This window comes from Suillus subaureus (genome assembly GCF_016647635.1).
Source record: "Suillus subaureus strain MN1 chromosome Unknown BJ212scaffold_3, whole genome shotgun sequence".
In the NCBI taxonomy this organism is placed as follows: domain Eukaryota; kingdom Fungi; phylum Basidiomycota; class Agaricomycetes; order Boletales; family Suillaceae; genus Suillus; species Suillus subaureus.
In genome coordinates, this window is record NW_024538559.1 from 505,128 (window position 1) to 519,128 (window position 14,001).

Consider the following 14,001-nt stretch of genomic DNA (forward strand, 5'->3'; position numbering starts at 1 on the left):
CGTTGGCATTGGAGAGCGCCAGAAACTTGTCTCGTTCGTGGTCAAGAGGTTTTTGCCGCCGCCGTTCCTACTACTCGGGTAAGTCAGAAGCAACTTTGCAAACTGACGAGGTTTTCGAGGTCTTGTCATTACGTTCTTACGTTACGGCGCGCTGCGCATACTTTGTTTTCGGGAGCTTTAGGGAGATGAAGTACTTATTGCGGAAGGGTAACAGGGCACTCATGGACATCACTCGGGTACATACGACGAGCTGTAATTGCCAATGACGGGGATCTTACTTCGATTCCAAAGCGAAGTTAATGACATTAATGTTAATTCAGCGCTAGCTGAGGCTGGTCCTGCGATGGGATCAGTGGTGATAACATTGTTCTGGCCAGCTGACCCATACGAACTGATAGCCTAGTCTGCGCTGGTACTAGGAACAGATTGTCTGGGCATACATCACTGCTTCAATATTAGGTAAGATGGAATCACCTGGGCTGCAAGCGCCTCGTCCAAGCATTATTAGACCATAGGGTATTATAGTGGATGGAATTAGAGGGCCAGGCGAGGCTACGCCTTCTGGTCCAAATTTGAAGGTGTGTCACGCACTGCCCGGATTACATGTAACTTTGGGCGCACATTGAGTGACACTTTTATTTCAGAGGGCGCACGATGGCAGCATCTAGGACCCACAACTTCTAGACCACAGTCAGATCTGTGCCCAGACACCGTGGAGACTCCTCACCATTTCATCTTCTCATGTTTGCTTCCGAGCGGCAAGGAACCATTGATATCCGCACTATACTCCAGACAGGGGCTGCCTGGAGGTTTAAAAGCAAGGCTCGATGCCTGCTTAACAGTCATCGCATCAACGACCTTCTATCAATGTGAGTCACAGTTAGCAACACATCCACAGTTGATTATATTCATCTTCTGCGGTTGTAGCAACAATGTCAGACCTTCTGCCTACTAACTTCGTCGGGACTGCTGGGGCCGCCGTGCAGACCACGGACGGGAATTGTCGGGTCTACTTTCAGAACAAAGAGTATCAGATCTACCAAATGATGTTGACCGACCCAACGAGCACTACCTATACCCTCCAGAATCTCATGACCTCTCCTTTGCCCACTGCCCGTATCAACACGCCCATCGCGGCCGTGTCGTGGAGCGAGCTGCAAGAGGTACAAGTTTTCGACGCTAGTCCTTCCATACCCCGCGATCTCACTCTCACTTCATCATGACAGATCCGCGTATATTACATCACCGCCGATAGTAAGGTGCAGGAGATGTACTTCTCCAAAAGTGGTGGTATGCACAAAGGCCACGTCTTGGGCACCGCGGTTGAGAACAGCGCCTTCTTGTATGCGCAAGTGGCAGTGAAGCCTCGGCTTGTGGTCAGGGTTGGGTTCCAGTCATCCGCTGATCCCAAGACTATCACCGAAGCTGTGTGGGACGCTGGGTGGAAGACCCGTGTGCTCTAAGTTGGGAACTAGTGTTAGCATGGGCTCCCATGTCAAGGATACGGTGTATCGGATCAATTTCAGTACTTGTCACAAATGTTGTATGCGTAGTGTAACCATATCTTGAACCAAAAGTTTATCATCCACCCACATGTGCTCTCTCTCCATCTCTGTTGCACCTTGTGATGGAAGCCGATTCCTATTTTGTATGCAATAAATATAAACAACTTTATGCCTCTCTTGTGGAATGAAATGAATGTCACAGAACGAGAAAATTAATTAATGACCGTCATGGGTATACTCGGTAGAGGCACAACAGATAAAGAGCCAGCGAATCCAGCGTCCAGCGTGTTTTATTGTTACGTTAGGACTGGTACTCGAAGTTGTAGTGGCGCCGACGGGAGGTGTGGTGGACAACGTAGTGGCAGCAGCTTGTGGTTGCGAGGATAACTGAGCTTGAGCCGATTGCTGTGTGAAGTTGCTATTGGGAGGGCGCGAGCTGCTTGCAGCAGCATTCGTGGGTCTTAACAAAATTGGCTCCCGCCTTTCTCTTGCTGATGCATTCCTCTATGTGATATGAGATGGGGTTCGAACATTTGAGGGAAAAGCCAGGAACGTACGTGCTTTCCCTTGGCATAGGGGGCATTGGCTACTAAGCTACGCTCGTGTCGCTCGACCTGTGTACCATTTGGTCTGCCAGAGAGAAGGTTTCGAGCCCAGCGGAGAAAGGAGGGTCGGGATGGCGAATCGTGGGCATGGGGTTGCGCAGAAAGCTGAGAACATGAGATCTAGAAGACACTGGTACTGAATGAGAAGTTAACGACGTACGTGGGCGCGCCGATGTGGTGAGTCGTCGAAAAACCCTCGGGGTACCCGATTCGAGACCTTGGTTGGCTGGACCGGACATCTTGTAGCGTCAGCCTAAACATAATTTGAATGCAATGAGATCTTCTATGAAAATGTCACATACAGCAAGTATTGACTGGAGTGCATTCTACGTAAGAATGAAATAGAATGAGACATGCTAGTCAACTCACATTTACATCCAACAGAAGATCATCGAGGCCAGCTTCTCTCAGTATCGCATAAACGTCCCACGTGTGTGCGTTATTGTCATCGGAGCCAGTGGCAGGTAGCTTTCCATCTGCTGAAAACAACACACAGGTCACTGAATCTGCATGGTCGAGGGGCGAGTTGATGAGCTGGCTTTTGTCGAGGTTCCACAACCGCACTGGCTTGTCTTCAGATGTGCTTGCGAAGATGCGTCCATTTTCAAGTATTACAACAGCCAAGACATTGTCGGTGTGCTCGTCCAGCAGTGAAATCTGTTTCCATGTTGTAGTATTCCACGTTCTAATCGAGTGATCGGTTGACCTGGAGGTGAGTGTTTTTCCATCTGGGCTCCAAACTAGACAATTCGAGTGTCCTTTGAGAGTGGCGACCAGCTTGTATGTCTTTGCATCCCAAATTTTGACCAAAGACTTCTCATATTCGACAGATGATGGGTCCAAGTCCTCGTTCTTGTATCCACCAGTCGCGATCATGGTCATGTCTGACGAGTGGACGACTGCATGAATGGATTTGTACCCTGTCTCGATTGGTGCCAGGGTCATCTCTTCATTTTCCACATCCCATTGTCTTGCAGTCCCATCGTGAGATCCACTTAACACTCGTTGACCATCTCGACTCCAGCAGATAGACGTGACTTGTCGTGTATGTCCCATCCATTCCGTGATAAATTTGCTTGTGTCTGTGTCCTACAACTTCACTCCACCATCGTCATACCTGCAATCCACGGACGCAATGGGACAGGGAGCGTTTGTAGATTCAGAGTTGAGTACATTGCAGCTGGGACATTTTCAAATGTTGTATCATCCACGTGTTGAGTCATATATAGCGCTTATGTATGCAACAAAAAAGGCTGTGCAGCTGAAGCGCCCAAAGCTTGTTTAAGATCATAAACCACGCACTGGCATGTATCCCGCCATAATCTTGTATATGTAAACTTACAGTGAACGCTACGCCGTATTGAAGAACGTTATGATCAGACGAAGGCACCGCATGACCTACAGATGAAGTCACATTGTGACTGGTTGGCACACCCACCAGCGAAGGTAAGGAATGCTCGCCAGAGCATAACTAATTAGTATCTTGCCCTAACGTGCGTTGATCGGTTGTTAGCGCTCGGTGTGATCACCTCGATATTATTTTTGCCCTCGAGCCCAATGTCCCAGTCCCGGCATTGGGACCGATGATTACTCATCATTGGTGTCAGTTTAAACTCGCACCGGCGGCGATCCTTCTCCTTGTCAAGTCGGGAAGCACACATTAGCCAATAAAGCAGAAACATGATATGCAATTGAAACTGCAATACGTTCAGGTTCGCGACTAGCCGAGTCATGGTGACTTCAAAATTCCACCGCCTCAAAGACGTAGTCAGCAAGTTTCGCTTTCAACTTGAGCTGAAGGCCATGATCTCCATAAATTATATTTTACACGTGGAGGACATCAAGCATCATCTCAAGCTTGGGATTCCCGCCAAGGCGTGCAATCTCATCCCGGGCCTGAATTACAAAACAGAAACTCAGCAGCGAGTGTGCAGGCACAACGGACAAACAGACCTGTTGCTCTAAGCTTTGCATCACCACAAGCGTGTAATCAAATGACTTTGTCTTCGTCCGCAGATAGTCAATGGCGTGGTGTTTCAGAGTCGGTGTGGTTGGACGTTTTTGTAGCACGCCTGTATAATGGTGGTTAGTCAATTGATGCACTTAGATGCTGGTGTCATCTACGCACTCGCCACAACTTTATTCTGGTCATCCGCACGGACTCCGTGAACAATTGGGAAGGAGAATTTGCCTTCTGTGAGATCTTCTGCAAAGCCCTTTTTGTCGTTGTACTAGATAACACCTTTAAGCTCTTTCGTCTAGTTTGAACCATCAACTACGGATGGACCACGAGTGATCCAGAATGTGTCACGGCCAGATGGCCCTTGTTGATAGACACTCGAGGTACAAGCGCAGGAAAATGGTAAGCTTACCTCTGTACTTTGCAAGTTCATGTAGTCATCCCGAATCTGGAAGTACACCCCAATAATATTCACCAGAGGGATAAAATCGCTAAAGATTTCATGAATAGCTATTTACAACATATGCTTAGAATGAGAAGACTCACACGTCGAGGTTCTTCGTTGCGAGCGCCATCATCAACTTGACAGGCATCCTAAACCCACCGCCAGTCTCTGCATACTGAAAGTCAGAATGTAGCATGCCAAAGTGGAACAGCCGTACTATTGTTGACCATATAAGTATACTCTTCCAGCGTTGGGCACTGCAACAAATCCCGCCACAAGATCTCCATCCCCTGTCCACGGTGTAAGTTCAAAAGCTCTTCTGTGACTATCAGGTCCAAATCCCTAGCGCCTCCCACCCTCGCCTCACCCCCATCTTCACACTGCCTTCTCAGCTTCGCGAGCTCCTTATAGGCCAAGAAATATACGTAGTTGGCAGTATTAATAGTTTGCGGGACGCCATATATTTTATGCGTCACAGGCTGCCCCCTTCGCAGCTGCGCGTCATCCTCTATATCATCGATCATCAAGCTTGCATTGTGCAGCATTTGGACGACACGGTCTATGACCTTGAACTGGTTGCACGGAACTGCAAGCCAGATATTGAAAGCCTCAAGGAGTAGTGTACGGACTCCCTTGCCAGGCTTGGAGGAAGTATAAGTAAAGGGTTCCAATATGAGCGATTCATTCGCCTGCGACCATTGGGAGTCTAGTGTGGACGAGAGCAAATCGAACAGAGAAAACTGGGAGGACGACATTGGAGATATAGATGCAGAGAACAAGGCCCATACTGATGCAGTCCTATGTAATAGCAGGAAATTTGAATGTGTTGGAGCTGGCTCCGACTACGGCCGCAAAGAAGCCTCAACCACAACTGCGCCATGTGGCCCCAAAAAGTTGCACCTCGGAAACCCATGGCACAGTACGCATTTAAACAGGTTCTCGATGATTATGGAGATGAGCTGTGAGGATTTAATCCTGGAAAAGACTGGTGTTGGGGTGGCAGTATTATTTTTCCGAAGTTTATGAGCATACTTACCCTGAGATGATGGTGATTCCAATAAGTTGGCCAGCCAGCCACTAATGAGATCCGACGTACTCAATTGGTGGATATAACCAGCTGCAGCACCACATACAGATGTGGTGGCTGCTACTTGCGCACTGAACGCCCCGCAACTAGGCATGCAAGTTGCCAATCTTCTATCAGTAACCGGGAAACTGCCACGTAGCTCATTGCGGTGGTGCCACATCTCGAATATCACTGCAAATGTGTCAATGACTCGTAGAGTACTCAAGCTTGCGGCCGTGGGGTCATGGTTGATTTCAGTGATGGTTGCTGAGGGCAAGTGTTACAGTACTTATACTAGAAATGGAAATTGCCTCAGTTTCGCAAACTGCCGTAAATAGGCGCATAGCATTCGACAAAGACCTACTAACGTAGCCAGGATGATCACAGGAGTGACAGGACACATACAATATACCTGAGTCTCGTTGACAGTTTTCGTTTCCACATTAATCCAACTCGGTGCTGCATGGAGCTGGTGCGCAGGTGCATTTTTTCCAACGGCACATTATGCCACAATTGGCTACTCAGTGATTTACACGGGTAAGTAGTTTAAGTTGCCACCTCATGAAACGAATTTGAGAACTTGAAAGCGGTTGCTGAAAAAGCGCTCTGGCCAAACAAGCGGTTACCGGTCGGCGGTAGTACGGTACTGCCTCACATAGAGTCACCTATAAAAAAAACGTTGCTACTAGGATGTTGCTAACTTGTTTTCTTCTGACGTGTCTTACTTGTTGAGATGCCTTCCAAAACAAGAGCATTGTTCGAGCTCACCAGGCTCCACTGGTTCCCAGTAGGGTGCGACTTCATGTTTTGGCCCTTCGGTAAGATGGAAGATCATGCAATCGCGTGCTTATTATTTAACCATGACTTGTGACATCATGTCTAGGTTGGGCCTTCCTGTCGGCAGCCTATCGTCTGGCGTTACCGCTGAATGAAGTTATTAAGACTACTTTATTTTTTGCATTGCTGGGCATACTGGTGCATAGCGCAGGCTGTGTCATAAATGACATGCTTGACCGCGATCTCGATCGCAAGGTCGGTAGGTCTTAGTCCAATCTTGACTGTAATTTCTTGATGTGTTCAGTATGGAATAGAACGCTCACAAGGCAGACCGATCGCATCAGGAGTTGTCACTAGGACAGAGGCTTCAGTACTTCTGGTTGTTCTCGTTGCCGCCCTCTTCTACTTGTTTTCAACTTGTGGCACCAAAGCGTGAGTAGATCGCTCAAGAAATACAGAAACTTCTCTGAAGACTATTTTAAGTTTCACACTCGGTGTTGTTGCACTCCCCATTTGTATCACGACGTATCCGCTGATGAAGCGTTGGATGAACTGGCCATCTTTATTCCTCGGTGAGACTTTCCATTGCATGGAAAAGTATTTCATCTCATCTTGTTCCAAGGCTTTTCTTCTAGCTGGGCTGTCCCAGGAACGTGGGTTGCAACGACTGGTCATTATAATTGGGGTATAATCCTGAACATAGCAATTGCATCGTGCTGGTAAGTGCAGAGGAAAGTAATTTTCGTTGAGTCATGCTGATAATACCTCCTTAGTTGGAATTGTATCTACGACACCATTTATGCATGCCAGGTGACCACCTGAGAAATTCTTACATTCTGAGGTATGTGCTGATCATTTCGCTCAGGACAAGAAGGATGACGAGAAGGCTGGAGTCAAATCCATGGCAGTCCATCTGGGCAGAGCCATTCGTCCGGTATTGACTTTATTTGATGCGACCTTCTTTGTGTGTCTTTTGTGGGCTGGTTACTTGAACGACCAGGGCCTTCCATTCTATTTGATGAGTGTCCTTGCCCCGTTCCTTCTGTGTCTCTGGCACATATGGTCTTTTGATCATAATGATCCCCGAGACTGCTGGAAATTTTTCACAGTGCGTCTAGCTGCCATAGCCATGTACTCTAATTCTGACGTGTGTGGTACTCCAGGCAGGTCGCCACGGTGGGGCGATGGTCTGCGTCGGATTGATCGTCGATCTCTATTTCAAACCCTCATCACCCGCCGGTGGAAAATACAATTTCATTCATTTTTTTCGAGCTCTTTGAAATTTCCGAGTCAATCTGGTCAGGGGGTCCGTTTCGAAACTTGCAGCATAAATACAAATTGTCCCGTAGAGCCGGAAAGTTTGATGAATGTTCGTTTGATAGTTAAGTCGGAGTAAGCTCCCCGCGTGTGGTCTTCGACCTCAAAGGACAATAAATTTGATTTAAAAAAAATCGAAAATGCTCAGTTCCAACGTCGTGACGAAGTAGACTAACGTCATGAGAACGTTCAAATGATTATGCAGGGTTGAATACGCTTTTGGGAGATCTGACGCAAATGTTGTTGTTTTCATTTGCACTCGTGTTCCCAGATTCAAAACCAGTCTTCAGGTGTGGGAGTTGAGGGGCATCACGCAGGTGACTAGATCGGACCGTAACTGTTATTTCCGAGGATCTATACACCGCAAACATGTTGTCAGCGGGTTTTAAGCCATCTCCAAGAGAAACATTGTATGACTCTGTTGTGGTGATCACCTGGCTAAGACCAGTTGGACGAGTCTCTGAGGAAACAATCCATGAGTTAATGTCAAGATGTGTTCCGATAGAAAAAAAACCTTGTTTGCGGCAGGTTTCGAACCTATGCAGTACAAGAGAAACAGATTTCGATTCTGTGATAACCACTTCGGCCAGGACAAAGTTAAGATGAATCTCTGAGGAACTGTTGATCAGTGGATACCAAGGTGTACTCCGAGAAAGAAAAAACAGTTGCTGGCAGTTTTCAAATTTGCACGGTCCCAGAGAAACAGATTTTGATTCTGTTGTGGCAACCATTTGGCTAACAGCAGTTAGGATAAGCCTCCGAGGAAACCATCCATGAGTCAATGTCAAGGTGTGTTCCGATAGAAGAAGAAACCTTGTCATCAGCAGGTTTCGAACCTGCCCAATCCAAGAGAAACGGATTTCGATTCTGTTGTAGCAATCACTTTGACCAGGACGCTTCCCCAGTTGAGATGAACTTCCGAAGAACTATCCATGAGTGAATGTCATGGTATAACATCGAACCAATTCAACACTGAAATAAAGTAAGTACAGTCAATCGGTACATTACTCACTAACACAACCCAAACTCGAGACCAGTCTGGCGTGTACTTCCCAGATAAGCTGAGTAGAAACTCCACATATTCACAAGTCCAAGATTCATTCCCGACTTAAGGTACGATTCCTTCATCTACACACCCACCCAAATGATGGAAATCATGTTCCACATGCAGGGCATCCAATATCTTCTCAAGTTGGGTATTGCCGCCAAGGCGTGCAATCTCCTCCCGAACCTAGATGTAAAGCTCAGCGGGAAGCGTGTAGGCACAGAAGACAAACAGACCTGCCGCTCCAAGCTACTCATTACCGCGAGTGTGTAGTCAAATGACTTTGTCTGTGTGCGGAGGTAGTCAACTGTGTGATGCTTCAGGGTCGGTGTCGTAGGACGTTTTTGTAGCACGTCTGTATGATAGCGGTCAATCATTTCATGCACATAGATCAGTATTATCTACGCACTCATAACAATTCGATTCTGTTCATCTGCACGTACTCCATGAACGATTGGGAAGGAGAATTTGCCTTCTGTAAGGTCTTCAGCGAAGCCCTTGTTGTCACTGTACTGTAAAGCATGTTGAGCCTTTTCTGCTAGTAGGAATAATACGCTATGCAGGTTTACCTCTGCGCTTTGCAAGTTCATATAGTCATCCCTTATCTGAACATACACTCCGAAAATATTTACCAGAGGGACGAAATCGCTGAGGAAGTCATGAGCAACTAATTACGAGATATGCATAGAGGGACAGGACTCGCATGTCGAGGTTCTTCGTTGCGAGTGCCATCATCAACTTGACAGCTATCCTAAATCCACCCCCCGTCTCTGAGCCAGAAAGTTAGTGTTTAACGTGCTGAAAAGGGATCCGGACATACTGTTGTTAACCATAGAGATATACTCTTCCTCCGTCGGACACTGCAACAAATCTCGCCACAAGATCTCCAAGCCCTGCCCACGGTGTAAATTTAAAAGTTCCCCCGTAACTATCAAATCCAAATCGCTAGTGCCCACCACCCTCACCACATTCTCGTCCTCGTCCCCACCTGGTCTCCTCAGCTTCGAGAGTTCCTTATAAGCCGAGAAATATACGTAGTTGGCGGTATTAATAGTTTGCGGGACGCCGTATATCTTGTGCGTCGCAGGCTGTCCCCTTCGCAGCTGCGCACCGTCCTCTATATCATCGAGCATCAAGCTCGCATTATGCAGCATTTGAACGACACGGTCTATGACCTCGAGTTGGTTGCTAGGGACTGCAAGCCATAAGTTGAAAGCCTCGATGAGCTGTGTGCGGATTTCCTCGCCGGGCTTGGAGGTAATATATGTAAAGGGTTCCAATATGAGTGATTCGTTAGCTTGCGGCCATTGCGACTCTAGATTAATGGACGACAATGAATTGAGAAGAGAAAACCGGTGGGAGGACGACATGGGAAAAGGATATGAAGATAGTATCCATTGGCGTTGAACTACATATGTAGCACACCGGTCACTCGGAGAGAAATTAGCTGTCAGCGCCTGTCATGATCTGGAATGATACGCTCTGATACATATTACGCGGTAACTTGGTCCGGTATAGCTGGCGTTGATATAACGTGAGATGTAACTTGAAACGCGTCCTGGTGGATCATTACGAGACAGCGGCGCGGCGATAAAGAGCACTACCCAGTAATATAAGTGGTATGTATATACATGCATCACCGGCGCAATCGCCATTATGCAGATCTCCATGCAGGCTTGACTTTTCCAAGTCGAGAGGACTATATATACAGAACAACGAGATGCCACAGTATCCTCATGTTATTCTACCACGACGAACGCGGACAAAGTTCCTCGTCGACTGTATGTAGTCCGATTTGCTCGCACGGCTCGTAGAGATACAAGTGCACCAATGCTACTGATTAGAACCTTGGCGCGAATTTAGAAATTACGGAGGAGGGTTGTAAGTACTTGCCATGGAGTGAGCCTGAATCCTAGCGACCTTCTAGAATATTACTTAGCCTTGGCTACGAGAACTTACCTTGGGATTTGTCCGTGATGAGAACCTGAGAGCATTTTACGTGGGGAGGTTATACCTTGGGTCATAGGAAGTTGTCAATGAGGAGCGAATCCTGACGGCCTTTTTGATTTCCTCTCTTGGTGCAAAAGTTAACCTAGGTTGCGAAATTTTCACCTTAGACATTATTCCGTGATCAGAACATGCCGCCATTTTACAAAGGGATGTTACACCTCAGGTCATGACTCGGAAGCGAGAAGGGCGAGCTTCCTAGTACCGTCACTTGGGGCAAAAGTTAGCCTTGAACGGTGAAAATCCCACCTTATAAGGCTCATGGTGTGATCAGAACCTGCCGCGATTTTAGACAGGAAGGTTAAACCTCATAAGAAGATGACGAGCCTGAATCCTGGCAAACTCTTCGAATCTACCTGATATCATCTTGCGCATCGAAATTTTGATAAAGTTCGCCTTCCTTCTCTTCACGATCCCGGCGATCTGCATATTTGACCTCAGTGATGAAGGTCGTGATGAAGGTGAAACGATGGGTCCGTGCGTCGTTATGTGGGAAAGTCAGATATTGATGTGAAAAACCAGTTCGTCCGCTACATCGTTCTTCGAATTCGCTTGTCGTTGGTTGTTTTTTTTTCTCTTCTTCTGATTCACGTTCGGTGCTGCTCGTCGTCGTGCTCGTCGTCGCCCGCGTTCCTGCGATCTTTGTTTATTATTTCGCTGGGACCGTGAATTGAAGAGACGATCTTGTCTTGGACTTTTGTCTGGCTTAGCTCTTGTGCTAGACTTGTCCTGACTCGTTTCTATTCAGTTCTTCGTTGCAAGTTTATCTATATCAGATCGCACTCTTCGCCCATCTTTTTGTGCGTGTTTTTTTATTATCAGTCACTCTCATTTGCATAGGGCAGGCTACGAGTACTACGAGTACTACGACAGTACATCACAGCATTCTGCCCTACCCACGCTCTCTACCTCCCTGTCATTCATTATACCTTGGAAAACCTTTTCTAACTTGGTCCTTCGGTTTTTTTCAATACATACATTCCGCCGTTGCTCTCCTTCTCAATCCATTTCATTCTCCTACCTCATACCCGGAAATATGGACGACTCCCAAACAGCTTTTGCAACTCACTACCCTTCTTACGGTTTTGATCTCGACATGATGAAGGTCTGTCTTTTTTTGAAATCTCACCATCGCACAGTTGACCCGTCAAACAGAGGTCTATGGATGCCGTCGGTGGTCCTGATGCCAAAAAGGCACGTTGGTCCCCCACATTTAGTGCTTCTGCTACCTCCGCTGCGGCACCTACTACTGTTACTCGTGACGCCTTTGCCAATTATGGTTATGGTCCACATGCTCAGATCAACCAGCCTTTCCAACCTTCGTCTCCTGCCTTCTCCAATCAGCTTTACTCTACCCCAAATCTTACGATTAACACTGCTGTTAATGGTGCAGGCATGAACCCTCAAATGAGCCCCGCACACCACAACGCATTTGCCCAGCAACAGCAACAGCACACACCTCAGCCAAACGGTGTGGGCCCATATGGAGGCTTTGGTTACAACATGCTTGGCATGGGATTGCCCGGGATGAACATGTTGGGCAGTTTTCCCTATGGCGCGCAAGCTGGTAACTATGGTCAGGTACATCCCATCGTTGTTGACACGGCAATGGGTCCGATTGCTAATCTCATATATATCATGTGCAGCAATCTCGGCTACCTTCTTTAAATGTCAATATTCCTCCGACCCCAGGTGCTTACTCACCGGCGGCTATTTCTGCCGCGCTTTCTGCAACGACCAATGCCACTGGTCGCACTGTTTATGTTGGCAACCTCCCCGCGACCGCCTCTGTTGATGAGCTACTTAACCTTGTGCACTTTGGTCCTCTCGAATCCATCCGTGTTCTTCCTGAAAAATCATGTGTTTTCCTGTCCTTTCTGGACGGCGCAACCGCTGCGGCGTTTCACGCCGACGCTACCATCAAGAAGCTCTCCCTTCACGGCCAGGAACTTAAGATCGGATGGGGGAAGCCATCTCCCGTCAGCGCGCAGGTGAGCCTTGCGATCAGCCAGAGCAACGCGAGCCGGAACGTATACCTCGGTGGCCTGGATGAAAACACGACAGAAGAGCAATTGCGGGACGATCTCAGCCGGTTCGGGCTGATTGATCAGGTCAAAATTGTTCGTGACAAGAACATTGGGTTCGTACATTTCTTGAGTATCTCGGTTGCTACCAAGGTACGTTGCATTTGAAATTTTCACCATATTCTAGTGCCGATACGTGGTCATTTAGGTAGTTAACACGCTCCCTACCGAGCCAGCTTGGGCTGGAAAACGCGTCAACTATGGCAAGGATCGTTGCGCATACATACCCAAGTCTCAGCAAGCTGCTGCACAAGCTGCCCAGGCTGCCGCCGCCCAATCTCTTGTCGCTCAATCTGCAAATCTCAGCCCTGCTGCGGGTCCGAACCACTTCGGTTCGCCATTCTCGCCTTACCCTTTTGCAACGGACATGACAGGTGGTCAAACCCTCAATCGCACGGTCTACTTGGGCAACATTCATCCTGAGACAACAACTGAAGATTTGTGCAACGCTATTCGCGGTGGTGTGTTGCAGAGCGTGAGGTACATGCAGGACAAGCACATTGCCGTCAGTTATATTTTATGGCATGTTTGAAATGCATTTGCTGATCTATTTTGGGTGGTAGTTTGTCACTTTTGTTGACCCCGCGGCAGCATTCACGTTCTACCAAGTGGCATCCTACCAAGGCCTCACCTTGAACAACCGGCGACTCAAAATTGGTTGGGGCAAAAATTCCGGTCCACTGCCGCCTAGCCTTGCGCTCGCTGTGCACTCAGGGGCAACCAGGAACGTTTATGTAGGCAACATTGAAGACTTTGAATTGTTCAATGAGGAGAAGCTAAAGAGGGACTTTGGCGAGTTTGGGGATATCGAGTTGGTCAATTTCCTCAGGGAAAAGTGCGTTATCTTGGCTGGCGATCGGTGGTAATTTCTGACATTGTTATCTTCAGGAATTGCGCCTTCGTCAACTTCACCAATATATCTAATGCTATCAAGGCCATCGATAGCATTAAGATTAAGCCGGAATACGCAAACCTGCGTATTGCGCATGGCAAGGATCGGTGTGCGAACCCACCGCGATCGGGTCCCCAAGGTGGCTCTTCAGTCAGGCGGAGCGCTAGTGGAAACGGCCCAGCAAGCGCAGAGCCCGTCAGCGCTATCGAGCCCATCGAGTTTGTGGCCCCTGAGGACGAAGGGAACAATGCAAACGTCATTGTATCTGGCCCGGAGGAGATGGAAGCATCTATTTAAA

The 14,001-nt window shown here is 47.8% G+C and overlaps 5 protein-coding genes across 5 annotated transcripts; 3 read left to right on the forward strand and 2 right to left on the reverse strand.

Annotated features, from left to right (window-relative positions):
* Positions 1-932: 932 nt before the first annotated feature.
* BJ212DRAFT_1295637 (uncharacterized protein) lies at positions 933-1,463 on the forward strand (the record flags this gene model as incomplete). Its single annotated transcript, XM_041332331.1, has 2 exons — positions 933-1,163; positions 1,227-1,463. The coding sequence occupies 2 exons, from the start codon at positions 933-935 to the stop codon at positions 1,461-1,463; spliced, it is 468 nt and encodes a 155-aa protein (XP_041198198.1).
* A 2,391-nt stretch (positions 1,464-3,854) lies between these two features.
* On the reverse strand, positions 3,855-5,365 carry BJ212DRAFT_529794 (farnesyltranstransferase). Its single transcript, XM_041343416.1, has 5 exons — positions 4,733-5,365; positions 4,617-4,683; positions 4,483-4,561; positions 4,239-4,341; positions 3,855-4,182 (listed from the first exon to the last, which is right to left on the reverse strand). Exons 1-5 carry the CDS (start codon positions 5,268-5,270, stop codon positions 3,935-3,937), a joined length of 1,035 nt encoding a protein of 344 aa, XP_041198199.1. The 5' UTR covers positions 5,271-5,365; the 3' UTR covers positions 3,855-3,934.
* Positions 5,366-5,852: 487 nt separating this feature from the next.
* BJ212DRAFT_1584651 (UbiA prenyltransferase) lies at positions 5,853-7,785 on the forward strand. The gene is made up of 9 exons (XM_041342340.1): positions 5,853-6,118; positions 6,169-6,399; positions 6,465-6,617; positions 6,673-6,790; positions 6,842-6,930; positions 6,981-7,077; positions 7,132-7,168; positions 7,224-7,466; positions 7,522-7,785. Exons 2-9 carry the CDS (start codon positions 6,315-6,317, stop codon positions 7,636-7,638), a joined length of 939 nt encoding a protein of 312 aa, XP_041198200.1. The 5' UTR covers positions 5,853-6,118; positions 6,169-6,314; the 3' UTR covers positions 7,639-7,785.
* An 831-nt stretch (positions 7,786-8,616) lies between these two features.
* Positions 8,617-9,856, reverse strand: BJ212DRAFT_1320502 (isoprenoid synthase domain-containing protein; the record flags this gene model as incomplete). The annotated part of the gene is made up of 6 exons (XM_041334383.1): positions 8,617-8,906; positions 8,957-9,075; positions 9,130-9,232; positions 9,290-9,368; positions 9,424-9,490; positions 9,541-9,856. 6 exons carry the CDS (start codon positions 9,851-9,853, stop codon positions 8,784-8,786), a joined length of 804 nt encoding a protein of 267 aa, XP_041198201.1. The 3' UTR covers positions 8,617-8,783.
* Positions 9,857-11,763: 1,907 nt separating this feature from the next.
* On the forward strand, positions 11,764-14,000 carry BJ212DRAFT_1260774 (uncharacterized protein; the record flags this gene model as incomplete). Its single annotated transcript, XM_041330133.1, has 6 exons — positions 11,764-11,832; positions 11,883-12,320; positions 12,374-12,904; positions 12,960-13,316; positions 13,375-13,646; positions 13,700-14,000. The coding sequence occupies 6 exons, from the start codon at positions 11,764-11,766 to the stop codon at positions 13,998-14,000; spliced, it is 1,968 nt and encodes a 655-aa protein (XP_041198202.1).
* Position 14,001: the final 1 nt, after the last annotated feature.

What these genes read in the sequence shown, in the direction of transcription:
- BJ212DRAFT_1584651 (XM_041342340.1), top strand. Translation starts at nt 6,315, where the DNA reads ATGCCTTCCAAAACAAGAGCATTGTTCGAGCTCACCAGGCTCCACTGG. An exon ending in CTTCATGTTTTGGCCCTTCG is followed by an intron (nt 6,400 to 6,464) that starts GTAAGATGGAAG and finishes CATCATGTCTAG; the next exon opens with GTTGGGCCTTCCTGTCGGCA. An exon ending in ATAGCAATTGCATCGTGCTG is followed by an intron (nt 7,078 to 7,131) that starts GTAAGTGCAGAG and finishes ATACCTCCTTAG; the next exon opens with TTGGAATTGTATCTACGACA.
- BJ212DRAFT_529794 (XM_041343416.1), bottom strand. Translation starts at nt 5,270, where the DNA reads ATGTCGTCCTCCCAGTTTTCTCTGTTCGATTTGCTCTCGTCCACACTA. An exon ending in GCAACGAAGAACCTCGACGT is followed by an intron (nt 4,562 to 4,616) that starts GTGAGTCTTCTC and finishes TGAAATCTTTAG; the next exon opens with CGATTTTATCCCTCTGGTGA. An exon ending in TGAACTTGCAAAGTACAGAG is followed by an intron (nt 4,342 to 4,482) that starts GTAAGCTTACCA and finishes GGTGTTATCTAG; the next exon opens with TACAACGACAAAAAGGGCTT.